Source organism: Arvicola amphibius, chromosome 4 (genome assembly GCF_903992535.2).
Source record: "Arvicola amphibius chromosome 4, mArvAmp1.2, whole genome shotgun sequence".
In the NCBI taxonomy this organism is placed as follows: Eukaryota; Metazoa; Chordata; class Mammalia; order Rodentia; family Cricetidae; genus Arvicola; species Arvicola amphibius.
In genome coordinates this window covers 138777278-138796198 of record NC_052050.1, presented here as the reverse complement: position 1 = coordinate 138796198, position 18921 = coordinate 138777278, and the positions used below count along the sequence as shown (strand labels likewise).

The 18921-nt window shown below is 38.4% G+C and overlaps 2 protein-coding genes across 3 annotated transcripts in view; one reads left to right on the top strand and one right to left on the bottom strand.

Annotated features, from left to right (window-relative positions):
• Gtf2e2 (general transcription factor IIE subunit 2) overlaps positions 1-18921 on the top strand; it is a 42995-nt gene that overhangs the window by 10466 nt on the left and 13608 nt on the right. For both annotated transcript variants that reach the window (XM_038326647.1, XM_038326648.1), the window contains exon 3: positions 13249-13340. In XM_038326647.1, the coding sequence (XP_038182575.1) occupies positions 13249-13340 (92 nt within the window). The remainder of the gene's footprint in view (positions 1-13248; positions 13341-18921) is intronic.
• Positions 1046-1333, bottom strand: Smim18 (small integral membrane protein 18). The gene has a single exon (XM_038326649.1). The coding sequence runs from the start codon at positions 1331-1333 to the stop codon at positions 1046-1048; it is 288 nt and encodes a 95-aa protein (XP_038182577.1).

The window sequence follows — 18921 nt, the reverse complement described above, 5'->3', positions numbered from 1 at the left end:
TCTGGGGACCCGAATTCCTTGCCGTATGGCTAGTGCTTTAGCCCACACTGCCACAGTTCTGTAGGTGTTGAGTGTCTTTAATACTATCATAAGAGCAGGACGGGGGTGGGTGGGTAGTGTAAACCTGAATCCCAGTATTTGGGGAATGGAGGTCACCTTGGGCTGCATTTCAAAATGAAAAAAAAATAAAAAACCTCAAATCCCCAATACACATTATTACTCTGTCAGCTCTAACAGAAGCTTTTCACCTTTCTTTGCACTTTTCTGCATTGAGTATCTTTAGGTCTCGATAGCATGAATAGCAGAAGTAAAAATAATCAGCTGGTGGTGGCGGTGCACATCTTTAATCCCAGCACTTGGGAGGCAGAGGCAGGTGAATCTGAGTTCGAGGACAGCCTGGTGTACATAGAGAAACCCTAACTCAAAAAAACCAAAAGTAAATAAGGTAAATATATGTCCTTAGTCAGTTTTAAAGTACTACATTTCTAATAAGTAGGGGCTTTGTGCCGTGGTAGCACATGCCTGGAATCCTATCATTTTGAAGACTAAGGCTGTCCTTGAACTCAGAGATCCGCCTGCCTCTGCTTCCCAAATGCTGGGATTAAAGATGTGTGCCACCGTTGCTGGCCCAGAAATGTTTTACTCTCAGAGGCATATTTTAAGTAGGATTTTGTTACTGAAGCATTTTTTTAAACCTGTGTGACCAGGCACAAGTTACTTATTTTAGCAGTTAGCTCTGCTTAGTTTTTAGTTTGCCTGGAAATCGGAACACTGCTGCACAATGTTCCCAGTACTGCATGCTGGGAACAGTTCATCTAGTTTCGAGATGCTGTATTAAGTAGACTGGTAAGTTCCTGTTATGAACTGTGTATTTAATGAAGGACACACACACAAAAGTGCACAGTTCACTTGTTTTCTACTAGAAATCTTGTGGACATTCAAAGTCAGAAGCAATTTTGTTGAAGCGATTGGCTTCAGGAAATTTCATTTTCCTCAGACGAGGCAGAAGGCTGTTTTTAAAGCTTTGCTCCTCTTCTGAGAAGGGCTAGACCACCTCACTGTCACGTTTTCTGATGTTGTCCATCATACTCCTTAGTGGGTTTGGCTCACTCTTCAAGTCCTTCACGGTTTTGTTTTTGGCGCAGCAGCAGCAGTCGAGGGCCTCGTAGAGGAGAGCCAGCACGACCAAAGCCACCACGGTGGAGATGAACACGAGCAGGATGGCAAAGCAGGCGGTGTTCCAGTTGTCATGGAAAGGGTAGATGGTTTGGACTTGAAAGCCGAGGTACTGATAAACGGAGGTGGTGGTCTCATTCCAGTGGCTAGAAGCCATCCTCGGCCCCACTTCTTTATGGATGTTTGGAATCTGCACAAAGGGAGAAAGTGAATTATAGAGCCAAGTACAGATTTGTGCACTCAGATCTCAACACTAAAGTCCCTCAGTAAATTTATGGTAGCTGTGGACTTTAGTTATGATCTAACAAAATTAGTGAATTACGGTTAAATTTTTTTTGTTTATGCCAGCTATTATACCCTAGTTTTTATGTATTTCTTATTAGATAATACTTAAAACACACACAACACACACACACACACGCACACACACACACACACACACAGCAAAAATTTACATATGGAATTCACTGCTGATGAAGGGTAAGCAACTGCCAGCTTGGAGCTTGACTGAACAGTGGTCAGTGAGCAGTTATCTGTGGGAAGCTCTTCATCACCCTTCGGGTGCTCTGTCTCCTGTTGTCACTCTGTCAACTTGGGTCTGAATCTAGAAATTGCAGCTGAATACAAAATAACAAAAAGAAAAGCCAGTACTGACAGTTTTCAGTATGAGGATAAAATAAAGTTTTAGACTTAAGTAGCCTGTGTGTTGGGATTATTAACTAGTTCTGTATATAATAGTCTATATATAATTAATTTCTTCAAGTAAGATAAGTGACCCCTGGATAGTAATGTTTAAAGTGGACACATTTAGTGCTGGCGGGATGGCTGAGGAGGTAAAGATGCTTGCTGCTTAAGCCTAGTGACCTGATTGTGATCTCTAGGATCTGCGTGGTGAATAGAACTGGACCTCCATGGCTTATGAAGTGCACCCCATGAAAATGTAATCAATTTTTAAAAAGCAGGTAAATTTAACTCTTTAAGAAGTGTGAGGGGGCTGGAGAGATGGCTCAGAGGTTAAGAGCACTGGCTGCTCTTCCAGAGGTCCTGAGTTCAGTTCCCAGCAGCTACATGGTGGCTCACAACCATCTATAATGAGATCTGGTGCCTCTTCTGGTGTATATATGTTAACAGAACATTGTATGCATAATAAATAAATAAATCTTAAAAAAGAAGTGTGAAGGGCTGGAGAGATGGCTCAGTGGTTAAGAGAATTGCCTGCTCTTCCAAAGGTCCTGAGTTCAATTCCCGGCAACCACATGGTGGCTCACAACCATCTGTAATAAGGTCTGGTGCCCTCTTCTGGCCTACAGACATACACACAGACAGAATATTGTATGCAAAATAAATAAAAAATATTTAAAAAAAAAAAAGAAGTGTGAATTAGGACTGGAGAGATGGCTGAGAGGTTAAGTTGCCTGCTCTTCCAAAGGTCCTGAGTTCAATTCCCAGCAACCACATAGTGGCTCACAACCATCTGTAATGGGGTCTGGTGCCCTCTTTTTTTAAAGATTTATTTATTTATTATGTATACAATATTCTGTCTGTGTGTGTCTGCAGACCAGAAGAGGGCAGCAGACCTCATTACAGATGGTTGTGAGCCACCATGTGGTTGCCGGGAATTGAACTCATGACCTTTGGAAGAGCAGGCAATGCTCTTAACCACTGAGCCATCTCTCCAGCCCCTCTGGTGCCCTCTTCTGGCCCGCAGGCAAACACACAGACAGAATATTGTATACATAATAAATAAATAAATAATAAATAAATAAAATTAAAAAATAAATGTGAATTATTAATTTCTTCAAGTAAGCTAGAGATTTAAATTTCTGTTTTTATACTTCTGGACTCCTTCCTTGACCCCTATTTTTGTTTTGTTTTTAAACTTTTATAGTTCATGGTGGTCTTAAATTTGGTATGTAGTTGAGATTGATTTTTGTATCATTTCTTTGCCTCCTTAGAGTTGGGACTATAATAAAGTGCATTACTATCCTTGCTAATTTTGGTATTTTTTAAATTCTTTTGATCTAATACTTGTTATACTTTACATGAAAATGTGAGGATTGGAAATTTGCTAGTACAGAAATATTGAAATTAATTTTTTTTCTTTTTTGAGATAGGGTCTGATTCTGTAGCCTTGGTTGGTCTGGAAGTCACTCCATAGATCAGGCTGTCCTCAAACTCACAGAGGTCTGCCTATCTGATTCCCAAGTGCTGAGATTAGTGCCACCACACCCAGCCCCCATTATTTTGATTTTTAAAAAATATTTTAAAGAGTCATTAAATACCTATCCAGTTTAAAAAAGGAAAAAGAAAAGGAAATAAACACATGATTCTATTTCTTTAATTTGCTGATATTTTTATGCTTTTCTTTTACTACATTTTTATAAACAGGGCTTCTTGTATATTCACAACAAATACCACGCAGTGCACTGCATGGTTATCTAAATTGTAGATATGTCTTTTATGTGTAAAGAAAACTTCAACATAGCACATGAAGGCTAAATAATAACCTGGGCTTTATGGTACATGCCTGTGATCCTGGCACTTGGGGCACAGATGTAGGAGGAACATGAGTTTGAGGCCTGCCAAGGCTCCATTGGGAGTTCCAGATGGGTTTCAGCTGTACCGTGAAACTTTATCTCAGAAACACAAAGAATGTGTAATAAACCTGTGTGCTCATCATTCCATTTTCATTATCAGTTGCTGCCCTTTGTGCCTTACCTACTTGCTTCTGTCACATGCACAGTCAACTCCTAGACGTGACGTAATCTAGAAATATCTCAGTACTGATTTCTAAAAGATGAAGACCATATTTCTTAATACAAGCATGTTGTTATTTCCCCACCCAAACTGAAGTCATTGGTTAAATTTGTCTTCCTAGTAAACAGAGTGTTATAACTTTTACCAAAGTTATGTTTTCTGAGGTTTTAGTTTTTGTTGTAAATCAAGTTTGTTTTATAAAATCCCACCTCTGTCCGCTTGCTTATTTCCTATATTTTGAAGGTTAGATGTATTATCTGAAGCCAGAAGTAAAGGCTTACATATGTTTTGTTTGGACTTAAAGCTTCTGTGTCATGGTGCTTGACCACTCTTCATTCTTCAGTGAGAGACAGCAGACCTAATGGGTGGTGTGTAATTGAGTTACTTCTGTCAGCTGAGGAACATAGGAAGTTACATTGTTGGGAGGTGAGGTGTATTTCATACTACATTTCATGTGAGCTATGTCACCAGACCTAGGATTTTAAAATTACCTTAACAGGGCTGGAGAGATGGTTCAGTGGTTAAGAGCACTGACTGCTGCTCTTCCAGAGGACCTGGGTTCAGTTCCCAGCACTTAGATGACAGTTCACAACTGCCTGTAATCAGCTCCAAGTGATTTGACACCCTCACACATAGATGCAGACAAAACTCCAATGCACACAAAATAAAAATCAAAATTACCTTATCCTTGGAATGTTCTCTTTAGACTACATTCTTTTTTCTCTTTTTTTCGAGACAGGGTTTCTCTGCAGCATTTTTAGAGCCTGTCCTGGAACTAGCTCTTGTAGACCAGGCTGGCCTCGAACTCAAAGAGATCCGTCTGCCTCTGCCTCCCGAGTGCTGGGATTAAAGGTGTGCACCACCACCGCCCGGCGACTACATTCTTTTTTATTGAAAATAGATTTTGTTTCATATAATATATTCTGGTTATGGTTTCTCTTTCCCATATTCTCCCTAGTTCCTCCCCACCTCTCTTCCCATCTTGATTCACACCCTTCCTGTTTCTCCTTCGAAAACAATTGGGCATCCCTGGAATGATAATAAAATAAGATAAAAACAAATCGGAATAATACAAAAACCAAACTAAAAAGCGCCAAAGGCAAGCACAAGAAGCATAGATGCAGAGACACACCCATGTGCACACACAGGGATCCCATAGAACAAAACTGGGAGCTATAATGTATATGCTAAGGACTTGTAAGGTTCAAAAACAGCTGTGACTTGACATGCCTGCCTTAAACATTGGTTTGTTTCCCCAGTGAGACTCCTTTGGAGAAAACTAATTTTTCATTTGCAAGTGACAATCAGTTGGAGATAGCTTCTGGGTTGGGATAAGAATGTGTGTCCATTTCTCCTTTCAGTTCTAGGACCTCATCTGATGCACACCCTGCAGAGCGCATTCTTATGGGAAAAAACCTGCCTTGAGCTTTATGGTACCATTGCCTTATGAGCCAGTGTTAAGTGATACCTTCTTATGCTGTGTGATGTGGCTGCCCTGATAGACTGATCCAACTTTCGTGTTGTCGATGTTTCTGAGTCTAAACACCGTGAACACAAATGTACAAGTACTCAGAAATGTGGTTAGAGACAAAATTGAGGGGTGTGGGTAGCTGTGGGATATATGTGTCATGGCTAGGTCCTTTTGCCCCGTCTTCTTTAATAAAAGCACATGAAGTATGAGCATACTCCCATGTAACTTTAAAATATTCATCTTTTGATGCATCTTGAAGATTTATGACACTAGTTTAATGTGAATATTCATGCAAGGAGATGCCTGGGATCCCAGCATTCATGGGACTGAGGAAAGAGGTAGAAAATTTAAGGTCAATGAACTACAAAGCCAGGTCCTTTTTCATCCCTACCACTACTTAGAAACATGATCAAGCCAGATGCTTAAATTTTACTTAGGTTTTCTTTTGAACAAAATGCAATTTGAAATAATGTTCAAATTAAAATATTTACCTGGACAAAGGAGCATTTTTCTTTGGTTTCTAGTGTGAGGATTTGGTAAACATGTTGCTTTTATGTTAACATGAATGTTTTCACAGTCTTGGTTTTTCAAGACAGGGTTTCTCTGTAACTCAGCAATGCCGGAATTAAAGGTATGCACCACCACCACCAGACTTCAGATTCTTTTTGAAGAGCAGAGGTAATAGTGATGGATAGAAGACCCAGACTTGAGGAAACTAAAACCGAAGGAGTTGTTTGTGCCAGGAGAGCACTCTGCCACTGCTCTATGTCCCCACCCTGGGCAGTGTACTTTATTTTGAAATTCATATAATGATTGTGCTTGCAGTGACCATGGAATAGCAGTATGTTGACCAAAGGCATGTGTGTGTCTTGCTGGAAGTGTCTAAGCAGTTTAGAAAGGAGTATATATGAGTGGTGGTTTGAATAAGAATGGTCCCCATAGGCTCGTATATTTGAATGTTCAGTCCCTAGGGGGTGGCACTATTTGAAAAGTTTAGGAGGTGTGCCTTATTTGAGGAAATGTGTCACTGGGAGTTTCAAAAACCCATGCGAGGCCCAGGATCAGGATGTAGCTCTCAGCTCCTGCTCCAGTCAGTGCACCAGAGTTGCCGTGAAATGGTGTCTCTCCCCAGCAGCAGAGCAGAGACTAAGATAGTATGTTCCAGGCTTATGTTGTATGCCATGACAGTTTTGCCACTTTCCTCAGTGTTGAAACTGATGAGGAAGTCAGAACACTCGTGCTTTAGTTAGCTTCTGTGCATGTCTGGAGCAAGTATGTGATAGACATCACCTCCCACCTTCAGTTTGATGTGTGTTCTTTCAGAGTATAGAAGAGCTCTAGTAATTTTTGTGTGTTCGATTTCAGGTAAAGACTAAATTTATTGGTAGTGGATTTGGTGTAATTAAGCACCCCCAAAAAGAAGCACACCGTCAAGATTTCCTATTCTAGATGAAATTTTTCCAATTAAAATTAAATTTGTATCAAGGAAATGCTGTAAGCATGTTAGAAAAACTGGGAGAAAATGATTAAAAATAGAAACAGTAAAAGTTTTGTACTTGGTAGATCTTCCCTTTATAATTTTATTACAGGAATGGGAAGCCTTAAAGAAAATCACAATTTTTAGGTTTTATTTTTATGTTCTTGCTATGTTCCCTTTCCCTATTTGCTCTTTACAAAAGGTCCCAGTGGCGTATTTATGGGGATAGTCTTGTGGTTTTGGGACCCTGGATCACCAGATTAGAAATTATGATTTAGCTTTATTTATGGTAAAAACTTGTGAACTGAATTCTAGTCTCTGGTTCCCTTAAGCACATCACTGTGAAATATGATCTGTTGATCGTAACAGCTGTTAGCTGTAGAGCAGCTCATTGACTCGTGCTGAGACTCTGAGGTGGGTGCACTTGAGGGATGGTTTGGTGTAGTAATGGACCTCCACTTATGCTAATTGCAGACCTACTCTACAAAGATGTAGGCAGCTATGAGTGTTAAAACAATTTGAAATTTTAGGGTGTAAGTTAACGATTATTTGACAGTTGTTTTTATATTATTTGGCTCCCATCTTTTGTCTAGTAAGCAAGAAAGGTTTCTAAGTAATTAACCCTGCTGTGCTGAACCTGAGAGATCTAGTATCTTGTTACAGCAGCCTTTTGAGTTTTTCCAAAGACACTGTTTGTGTAACCTGAATGCTGATGAAGAAACAAAGGAATAGAAATTATGAAAAGCAGAAGAAAAAAAACTAAGCCTTAGTAGTAAATATACTTACCAAGGTAAAAGGTGAAAGTTGGATATTTAGGTAGTTAAGTACAGTATCATGGAGAGCTAGCATCTACTAAAGGTTTTCATCTTCAGATATTATTACAGAAATTTGGTCGATTACTCTGAGCCAAGAGAATAATTTTACTACCCAGAATTACTGTTCTTCCTTAACTAGCTCGTCTTAGGACACATTTAATTTTAAGATATAGTTTAACAAAAAGATTGAATTTGTATGTATCTCAAAACCAGCTTAAGAATAACTAAAAATTTAAAGGATATTTAAAAGATTTTTGTGTAATAACATGGCTTGTATTTTATGATAGGATAAATTTTACTGTAGAGAAATATTTTAATTAAGATGTTGGGGAAATCTGATGTTCTATAATTTATCTCTGCTTATAGTATAATACAACATATACATGTTAAAAGTGTTTTTATATAAAAATTATAACTGTTTTTTTTTCTTGGCATTCTCTGCATTAGTACTCAAAGTCAAATATAAAAAATTAGAATTATCTTCTCATTTGTTAAAATATATGCTTTTTATAACTGCTTTTTACCAGGTGATATAATTTGTACATATAATCAGAAAGCTTTAGCCTTAGATTTGCTATTACTCAATATTTTTTTCTTTTGAGAAACATCCTTTGTTAAGACCGACTGGACTTCTGAAATGAATTTGCTTTTAGAAAATAAAATTAGCAGAGACCCAGGTTGACATCAAATGCTTTTGTCTTACTTAAGGTCTGAATAGATCAGATTAGTAGAAAATGTAATGAATTTTCCATTATGAAACAGATGGTAAGGATGCTTATTAAATAAATAGCACAGGGCAGCCGTCATTTTCATGATAAAATCCTACCAAATAATGGGTTAATACATTGCTTTTACATTTTCTGAAGGCATAATGCTTTCTGTTTGATTTTCATGGTAAAATATTTTCCTACTGCTTCATAAGGATATGGACTACTGAATAAAAAGGATCAAATAAGCCTACCTCTTGTCTGGAAGGATGCTGTGGAAGCGATGGTATCGTCTGTTTGTAATGCAGTCTAGTGCACAGCCAAGATGGAGCTGTGCTCCTATTGGTTGGACGCGTAAAGCAGCTGACAGTTTCCTCCGTGCTCATTTGCATTAAGACCTGCCACCCTGAGGAACAGGTCATTCATAAACTGGATAGAGCTGTCTGGGGTATCAGCTGCCAACTCCTTTTTAAAAATTCTTTTGTCTCTATGCTGATTTTTTCACATAGAAACAGATTGGCTTTTTTTTTTTTATAAAATTTCACATCCCTCTCTGTTAGTAGTTCAGTGCCAGAGCAAGAATATGGTCTCCAGAGGCAGTTACCTAGGAAACGGCAGCCCAGGTTAAGCATGTTGGTAAAATGTTAACAGGAAATCTATGTAAAATCTCATAAATAAGCTTAAAATTAACTTTTTTTCTCAGTATATTCTCAAGTCTTGACTTCTGGGATTATGGACACATAGCGCTTGTATTTGGGAGAAATTTTGAGGGAACAGAAATGATGTTTTAGTTCTTTGAGTTATAGTAGAATTAGTTTAGGTAGGCAGGTTTTTTTTCTAAATTTTAAGATACAGACAATTTTTATGTTTTAGTTGGGTCTAGTGCAACTGTCTGTTCATGGTTATTTTTAGTTTTGGTGATAGGAGTTTGGCCTAATCAAAGCAGAATCAAGATTTATTTTTAATTCAAGGAGTGATCCTTTTTTAATTTTTAAAAATTAAAAAAAATTTTTTATGCATACTGGTGTTTTTGACTGTGAGGTTGTAGAATCCCCTAGAATTGGAATTACAGATGGTTGTGAGCTGCCATGTGGATGCTGGGAATTGAACTCGGGTCCTTTGGAAGAACAGCCAGTGCTCTTATCCTGCGAGCCTTTCTTCAGCCCAAGGAAGAGCTTTTAAAAGAGGGAGAGCTGGGCATGGCGGTGCACACTTTTAATCCCAGCACTTTAGAAGCAGAGGCTGGCCCGGTCTGCACAGTGAGCTCTGGACTACGTAATGAGACTCTTGTCTCCAAACAAACAACAACAATAAATCAGCAAAAATCAAACAAACAAAAATAGTGGGAGACTGTAAATCCTTGCTACATAGACTAAAAAAATATTTAGATAAATCATATTAGTTTCTGGCACTATAAAGGAGTACATGGAAATACCCTTATTACATTGCTTTAATCATTCAATAGATATTTGAATGTTGGCTTCAGTTGGCTTTGACTTCTTAGTACTAGGGACATTGTGGTAAGCAGACTATGTGGTTCGTAGTTGTTTGGAGTTTGTTCTTAATATACTGTTTCTCTTTTTCAGTTTTACATATATACACATAGATACATACATGCACAGTATTATAGGATAAACTTAATAATACTGATTAAAATTCTGGGTTTGATGGTACAGCCCTATCATCCCAGCTACTCAGGAGTCTGAGAGGTAGCATCACACGTTTAAGGCCAGTCTAAGTAAGTAACTTAGGGAAAGTTAGTGGGCTACAGTTAAGTTCAGTGGTAGACCATTGCCTAGCATTTGTGAGGTCCTAGGTTCATGTGTGTTTATGGGTGTCTGTGTTCTGACAAAATGGCCCATGTTAGATGGAATAATAATGTGTAGTAATAATAAAGTGTAGTGGGTAGAGCTTCTTATATAGGGCAGTATTACAGGGTTTACAGCTTGATTTAAATCTTTGCCTTGTTAAAACCCTCATTTTTATGTTTAAAAGAGGACAGTTAGAGCTGGGGAGATGGCTTAGTTGTGAGGCACTGATTGTGCAAGCAGGAGACCCTGACTTGAGATTCCCAGCACCCATGTCAGAGAGCCTGGCACAGGAGTTTGCACCTGGAACCCCAGTGCTGGACAGGCTGGTATAGAAAGATTACTGGGTTTGTGGCCACTTGGTGAGTTTCAGGTTCAGGGAGACTGAAAAATACGGTGGAGGGGCAGGAGAGATGGCTCAGCTGTTAAGAATACTAGCTGCTCTTCCAAAGAACCTTGGTTTGATTTCCAGGAGCCACATAGATGCTCACAACTGTCTGTAACCCCAGTTCCAGGGCATCTAACACCCTGTTTTGGCTTCTGTGGGTACCAGGGTATTCATGGGGTACAGACATACATATAGGCAAAACACCCATATGCGTAAGATAAAATTTTTTAAAAAAAGAAACAGTTGAGGAAGACCCCAAACTGGCCTACATGTACACATGTAACCTCTCCCTCCACACACTAAATCAAAGAAGACAGTAGAATCTTAATAAACTTTAATAAAATCTTTTTTATTGATATTTATTGAGCTCTACATTTTTCTCTGCTCCCCTCCCTGCCTCTCCCTTCCCTCCCTTTAACCCTCCCCCAAAGTCCCCATGCTCCCAATTTACTCAGGAAAGCTTGTCTTTTTCTACTTTCTACTTCCCATGTAGATTATATCTCTATAAATCTCTCTTAGTGTCCGCATTGTTGTCTAAGTTCTCTGGAATTGTGGTTTGTAGGCTGGCTTTCTTTGATTTATGTTTAAAAACCACCTATGAGTGAGTACATGTGATAATTGTCTTTCTGTGTCTGGGTTACCTCTAATGTTTTCTGGCTCCATCCAGTTTCCTGCATTTAGTAAAATCTTAAACAGGATTTTTTTTTTTTAATAAAGACTAAATGTGGAGATCATGTAGTGTGATGCTCAGTTCAGTAAATGTTAGTGACTATTATTAAAAAGTGTTTTGAACATCTTTGGGAAAAATAACCATAAGGTTAGTGTTTCATAATTGAAACAAATGTGCTATTATTGTTGAGACAGGGTCTTCTGTAACTCAGGCTCATCCTGAACTTGCTGTGTAGCAGAGCATGACCTTAAAATTAAAAAAAAAGTATTGTATATTTTATGTGTCTGTGTGCTTGGGGGCCCTTGGAGTCCAGAAGAGGGTATTAGATTTCCTGGAGCTAGAGTTACAGGTAATTGTGAACTGCCAGATGTAGGTGTTGAGAATTGAACATGGCCTCTGAAAGAAAACAGTTTTTAATTTCAATGAAATATAAAATAATATAACTAAAATATAAAATAATATACATATTAATATAAACATTAAGTATATAAAATAATTATGACATTTCCTTTCTCCCATTTCCTCCCTCTGACCCCTCCCATGTGCCTCGTCTTTTGTGATTCTCAGCCTACCAAGTCTTAAGATTATAGATTATGCCACCACCCCTGCCCTTTGAAATCATTTATGTAAAGGCTATCAGTATGTCATTTTTGATATTACTTAGTTTTGGAAGCATAGTAGACTTTAATGTGCCAATTGAGTTACTTTTCAAAATTATAAACTATTTCTAAGGGAAAATTCCAAAGAACATTGCATTTTATTGATTGATTTTATTGAGTTATGTATTTTTCTTCGCTCCCCTCCCTTTCTCCTCCCTACCTTTCTACCCTCTCCCATGATCCGCAGGACATTGCGTTTTAATGTCATAGGAAAGAAAACATTCAATAAAGACTTTTCACTATCTAATTTCAAAGGAATATTATGTTGCATCTGAAATTGTTGTTTTGGATCTCTGACAGTTGTTTTATTTGACTTGTGGTTGTGCTAATGCAGTCTTCTGTTTAAATGGGTATTACCAAGCTGATGCCAGAGATGGCTTTTCCTTCGTTTTTATTTAGCCACTCTGTTTGCGTATCAACTGTTTGGGAAGTTGATATCTGACCTGATGTCTTGCTAATAGAATGTGTGCTACGGAGATGCTTTTCTTGTATTTATAGTGAATTTTGTAATCTTTGTCTGTGGCTCAAATGCATTTTTGAGATACATTGACAACATTATCTGGAGGGAGGTGGTAAAATGGTAGATGTTTTGGAACAATAAAGACTTCTGAAAGAGGAAGAGGGAAGAAGGGAGGTAAAGAGGACATTATAGGGGCAATAGATATCCATCCTTTACTCATTTCTTGTGTTTATAATGTTCTTTTGTCTAATTATTGGAGGACTCTAATCAAGTTGAAGGTAGGAATAGAATGAAATAAAGGTACTTGTAAAAGAATTGTGTTTTGAGCTGGATATGGTGGCACAGGCCTTTAATTCCAGCTGAGGAGGCTGAGGCAGGTGGATCTCCGAGTTGGAGGTTAGTGTGGTTTTTTAGTAAGACTATCTCTCAAAACAAGAGGCAACATACTTATATTTTGGGATATAGCTCTGCATTAGAGTGCTTGCCTAACCCACACAGGCCTTGAATTTGATCTCCAGCACTCTCCTTCCCCAAACTATATTTTAATGCTTTTAAATTATATTTAGCCTAAAATATGTCATAATCTTATAATCCCAGCATTTTGGAGGCTGAGGTGGAGGATGGTGATTTTGAGACTAACGTGTACTAGAGTGAGACCCTCTCTCTGAAGAAGGGTGGGTGGGTGGTGGGCTTGACAATTCAATAAAAATACATGGATTTTGTGAGTTTTGCCAAAATATTAGAGTACACTTCATTAGATGAAAGAAGTCAAAAGAAAGTATTTTACCAAAGTTAAAATTCCTAAGTCATAATAGCACATTATATGAAAATGTTATAATTCTTTTGAACTTCATTTCCAGATCATAACAATGGATCATTTAACTTGAAAGCACTATCTGGAAGCTCTGGATATAAGTTTGGTGTTCTTGCTAAGATCGTGAATTACATGAAAGTAAGTACTCACATACCAAAAGTCCACTTTGATTATTTTTGACAAAGGGAGTTAAGAGATCTGTGTTTTCAGAAGTTAGATATTTATATAAATATGTCAAGATTTATCTAATTACTCATTTTAGTATGTGTAGCTTATTATATGTTGATTATACTTCAAAAAAACCCCAAAATATTTAATGTTACCAGCCTTTTGCCCTCTGTTAAACTTTCATTACAGTGGGCACTCAATTATGTTTAATTTACATTATAGTCAAGTATACAACTTAAGCTCACCATTTGACTCAACAAGAGGCCTCCCAAGGAGTAGACACATTTCCTGGGAAAACCAATGATAGGGTAGTTTTTCAAGAGTTCCTTCATTCATATGAAAAATAAAAATTGCACAGTACAAGCGGTTGATGGCGAATTTCTCTGCTTGGAGGTTAAGAGAATCACCGAGGATCTTAGGAAACATTGACTCAAAAGCATTAGAAGCTGGTGTCTAGCTGTTTCTGAATTGTGTAGTTTGTATTTGATTTCGAGTACAAACACCCTAATTTATATTTCTCAGTACCAGAGGATAGTAAATTCTGACTGATTTGTTCGTTCCGTTCACCTTTTGCCCTGTGTGTTAAACAGTTATTAACATCTACTACTGATGGTGTGGATAACAAGACAGAGCGGCCTCTTGGAGCTGTCAGTCAGTCGAAGGAAATTGACAGTGTTTTAAAGTATATTTAGCTCTTTATTTTTCTTAATAATAAACAAGTGTACAAATACAACATTTTTCTTGTGATCACAACGCTTCTGATTTGAGTTGCTTTGCAGTACTAATAAAGGGTTGATTGAGATAGGTTGATTCAGTTTGCTTTGTATGTAACAGTAATTCACCGATCAAGGAAATGAATGGAATCCTCTTTTCTTTTGGTAGTTACTGCATCTGAAGATTCTTGTTAGTTATTGGTAGGATAAAGTAGAATTTGGCACCAACTCTGCTGCTGTTTTTAGATTTTATAGATTTAAGTGCAGAGAAATAAATGTTCATAAAGCTATGTTAATTCTAATGAACATTTTGTGATAAGTACAGTTTCCAAGTTACGTGCCAAAAAAATACTTGTGAGCTTCATCCTTCAGGCAGCCATTGTTTAACACATGGTTTTGTTGAAAACAAAATAATGGAAAATACTTGTCAACGGACTTGGTGTCTGGTCATTAACTAATTACTTTCTCAGCCTTTGGAAGATGAGTTCAAAGGGCAGGAGCTAGAGCTGTGTAGCTCAGTGATAACGTGCATGTATGTGTAAGACGCTGGGTTCTGTCCCTAGCGCTGTAAGATTGGGATATCGGAAGTTTCAAGGCAAGTACTTGTGCGGTCAGAGGACAGTTCTGAGAAGTTGGTTTTTTCCTTCTACATTGTGGGTTCTGGGGATCAAACTCAGGTCATCGGGTTTGACATCAGGTACCCTTACCTACTAAGCCATCTTGTTGCCTTTTTTTTTTCTTTCTTTTTCTTTTTTAAAGACATGACCTTATAATGTAGCTCTGGGTGTCTTGGAACTCAGATATGCCTGCGTCTGGGATAAATGTATATGCCACTTATGGATTTTATGTAGCATAGTTAGAAAAACTTGCTAGTCTTAGAAAATATTTTTGATACCTAAAGGAAATGGCATCCCAGCTGATAATTGCTTTAGCTCTTTAAGTATGCATTTTTAAACTAATAGTTAAGGAATGAACTTGGGAATCCTGAAGAGAATTACTTAGATTTAAACTTTTGGGGAAAAAAATCTTTTTTTTTTTTTATCACACTCTTCCTGAGGACAGTGTGCTCGTGGATAATACTGAATGGAATTGAGGTGTGTTAGGATGGGAAGAGGAGAGATTGTTTAAAGGGAAACTGATCAGTTCTACAAATTATATCAGTTTGGAATGTTCTAGGTGGGGCCAACATATCCTTGTGTCTGTGTGTCAGGTAGGAGAGGGCAATGTTGGGGATCAAACTCGGGGCTTTAGTGTTGTACACAATCACCTACTATTACTGAGCTACATTCTAGGCCGGCCTCAGGTGCACTGTTTGAGGATGACTTTTGACCCTCCTGTCCCAGTGCTGGGATTATTTGTGTAGTGGCATGCTGGTTGAGGCTGTGTGTGTGCTATATCCCAACTTCATTATGAGATTTCTTTAATGATTTTTTTATTATTATTTTATCTTTGTTGTTTGGTGTATGTATTTTGTAGGTGACAACTGTCTTAATGTCAAAAGGTAGGACATTTTTGAAATGAAGCAAGAAACATTGCAAGATGTGAGTGCAAGTCAGTTATATCTTTGTCCTTCTCCCTCTCGGCATCCTTCCCCGAAGGCCTGTTTTGAAAAAGGGGAAGTATGCTTATCTAATAGATGATTTGTAAACTGGTGAGTGTAGTCAGCTGACCTCTCCCTTCCCTTTTGGAAGATTTGATAAAAGGAACTTCAAAAGCAAAATAGGTAAACATAACATCAAAAATACTTGTAATTGCTGAGCGGTGGTGGTACACACCTAATATCCCAGCACTCGGGAGGCAGAGACAGGAGGATCTCTGAGTTCCCAGCCAGCCTGGTCAACAAGAGCTAGTTCCAGGGCTACACAAAGAAACGCTGTCTTCAGAAACCAAAGACAACAACAGAAATACTTGCAATGGACATCTTTAGTTGCTCACCAGAAATCGTGGGAAAGTTCAAGGAGATTTAAAATACTGAGATAGACATAGTGATTTTACAGCAAGAAATGAAAACCGCTAAGTACATGCGTGTGCACACATAAAAATACCATAAAGACAGATATGAGAATCTTGATTATAACCCAAGAGCATGAGGCATAGGGTTAGACTGTCAAGTATATGAGATCTGGATGTGTTTATTATGTCATAACCTGGTATTTAAGATAAAAACAGACAAGAGGGTTACACTATTATTATTGGAGCTGCTTATGAAAATAGAGGAACTTTGTGGCCCATTTTAGAAGAATCAAAAAGGTAGTAAATATAAAACAAATTTTTACTGTTTAAATAAATAAGTCTTAAATGTACCTGGAGCTTTTCTGAAGATTGCCTTGTGAAGGATGCCTACTCCATGAGATTCCGGGTATCCTGAAGGATGCCCTCTCCATGAGATTCTGGGTACCCTAAAGGCCACTGCTGTTCATCAGTTGCTGAATCTCTCCCTCCCAAACTAGTGAGCAGTACAAGGACTGCCCATATGCAGCATTCTCTTTGATTTTTTTTCTGATTAAAAGACATGTCTATGTGTCTGTCTGCCTGCTTGCCAGCCTGCTTGTCTGTATCTGTGTCTGTCCAGGTCTGGGGATTGAGCAGAAAGCACTTCTTGCACTGAGCTGTATCTCCACACTTTCTACCTTTTATTATAAGGTCTCAATTAAGTTGTTCAGACTAGCCTTGAACCTGATTCTTCTGCTTTAGCCTACCAAGTACTTAAGATAGGCTTATACCAGCAACCCTGGCTTAAATTTGTCTTTTTTTTTTAATTCAAGATTTATTTATTATGTGTGCAGTATTCTGTCTGCATGTTTCCTTGCACACCAGAAGAGGGTATCAGATCTCATTATAGATGAGTGCGAGCCATCATGTGTTTGCTGGGAATTGAAACTCAGGACCTCTGGAAGAGCTCTTAACCTCTTATCCTTTTTTTAAAAGTATTTATTTTATTTTATTATACAAACAGTATTCTGTCTGTGTGTATGCCTGCAGGCCAGAAGAGGGCACCAGACCCCTTTACAGATGGTTGTGAGCCACCATGTGGTTGCTGGGAATTAAACTCAGGACCTTTGGAAGAGCAGGCAATGCTCTTAACCTCTGAGCCATCTCCCCAGCCCTCTTAGCCTTTTCTTTAGCCCCTTGAATTTGTCTTTTTTTTTTTAAAAAAAAAGATATTTATTTATTTATTTATTTATTTATTTAGTATGGTGTTCTGCCTGCATATATGCCTGCAGGCCAGAAGAGGACACCAAATCTCATGACAGATGGTTGTGAGCTGTCATGTGGTTGCTGGGAATTGAACTCAGGACCTTCTGAAGAACAGACAGTGCTCCTAACCTCTGAGCCATCGTTCCAGCCTCGAATTTGTCTTTTAAGAAATGTTTTTTAACCAAATTTTATAGATACATGTCTAACTTGGCCCCACTATTGGGAGCTTGTGAAAATGTAGGTATAATTTGCATTTCATTGTGTCTCGTCTCTGTATCTTTAGCCTATAGCAGTCAGTACTAAAGACTTGGATGAATGAATGAAGAGCAGATGCTCAGGAAGTGTTTTCTGTTCGTGATACGTTAGATTTTATGCCCCCACCCCCCATCCTAGTTTTGAAAAGTTGAGAATTCGAGTTTTACAGAGCTGGACTGAGGCCCAAAGAAGTTCTGTTGCCTACTTGAGGTAGAGTCTTGTAGTTATTTTTTGTTTTGAATAATGAATATATCTTTCAATATAAAATGTAGAGTATATAAAGGTTTACACACAGAGGTCATTCTCATTCCTAATCCTACTGTCTTATCCCTAGTGGTACCCTGTCCACCTTTAAATCGTGGACGTGTTCCATGAGAAGCCACCTTTTAACACATCTTCTTTACCTCCAGGTACATGCTGCATGAATGTGGTAGTTAATCTTAGAATCACAGTATCTTCTGAGAGCCTGTTCAGGAGCCACATCCGCCACTGGGTCACCTCCTTTGGCATTCGTGCTTCTGCAGTACCCTTCTGCTTACCTATGTCCCTGTACCTGCTCATTTAATAAGTGTAGGCGTTTTTTTTTTAAGAAGATTTATTTTTATTTATTATGTACACAGTGTTCAGCCTCCATGTATGCCTGCAGGCCAGAAGAGGGCGCCAGATCTCATTACAGATGGTTGTGAGCCACCATGTGGGTTGCTGGGAATTGAACTCAGGACCTCCAGAAGAGCAGTCAGTGCTCTTAACCTCTGAGCCATCTCTCCAGCCCCCGGTGTAGGTGTTTTTTGACATCAAACCCCGGAATAGACAAGTTTTCATCATATTTCTGATGACCATTGGTGATGTCATTGTTTGTGTTCACCCTGACCTTTTGCCACAGTGGAGGACACTAGAGGCAACCATTCTGAAGTGTGAGCATATGTATGACTGTGGTCCAGTGGTGAAAGGGCTGCATAGAGAACTTCTTGCTTAACAGAAAACATCTGTATGTAGCTTGTATTGTGCTGCAGTTTAATTAGTTCTTATTAATGGTCAGGCCATTAAAGTGCATTTTGTCTTCAAGGGTTACTGTAACACTTTATGTTCTGTCAGTGAGAAGCCTGTTTCCATGTTTCTTTACCAGTGGACACAGGACATTTGCACTTTGCTGATCTGATGGGTGAGAAGCATCCTGGTGGAAGTTGAGTGTCTTTTCATATTTAAGGACATTTGAATTTCTTTTTCTCTTAATCTGTTTCCCTACAAGTTTTTTTTCTTGCAATGACTAGAAGAATTTGTTGTTGCTGTTGTCCTCCCCATCTCAACACATTTCATCTTGTGTAGCCTCTATTAGTTTTGAATTCATTATGTAGATCAGGCTGAACTTGAGCTAATCATGTAGC

Coding starts and splice junctions, on each gene's coding strand:
- Smim18 (XM_038326649.1), bottom strand. CDS start 1,333: ATGGCTTCTAGCCACTGGAATGAGACCACCACCTCCGTTTATCAGTAC.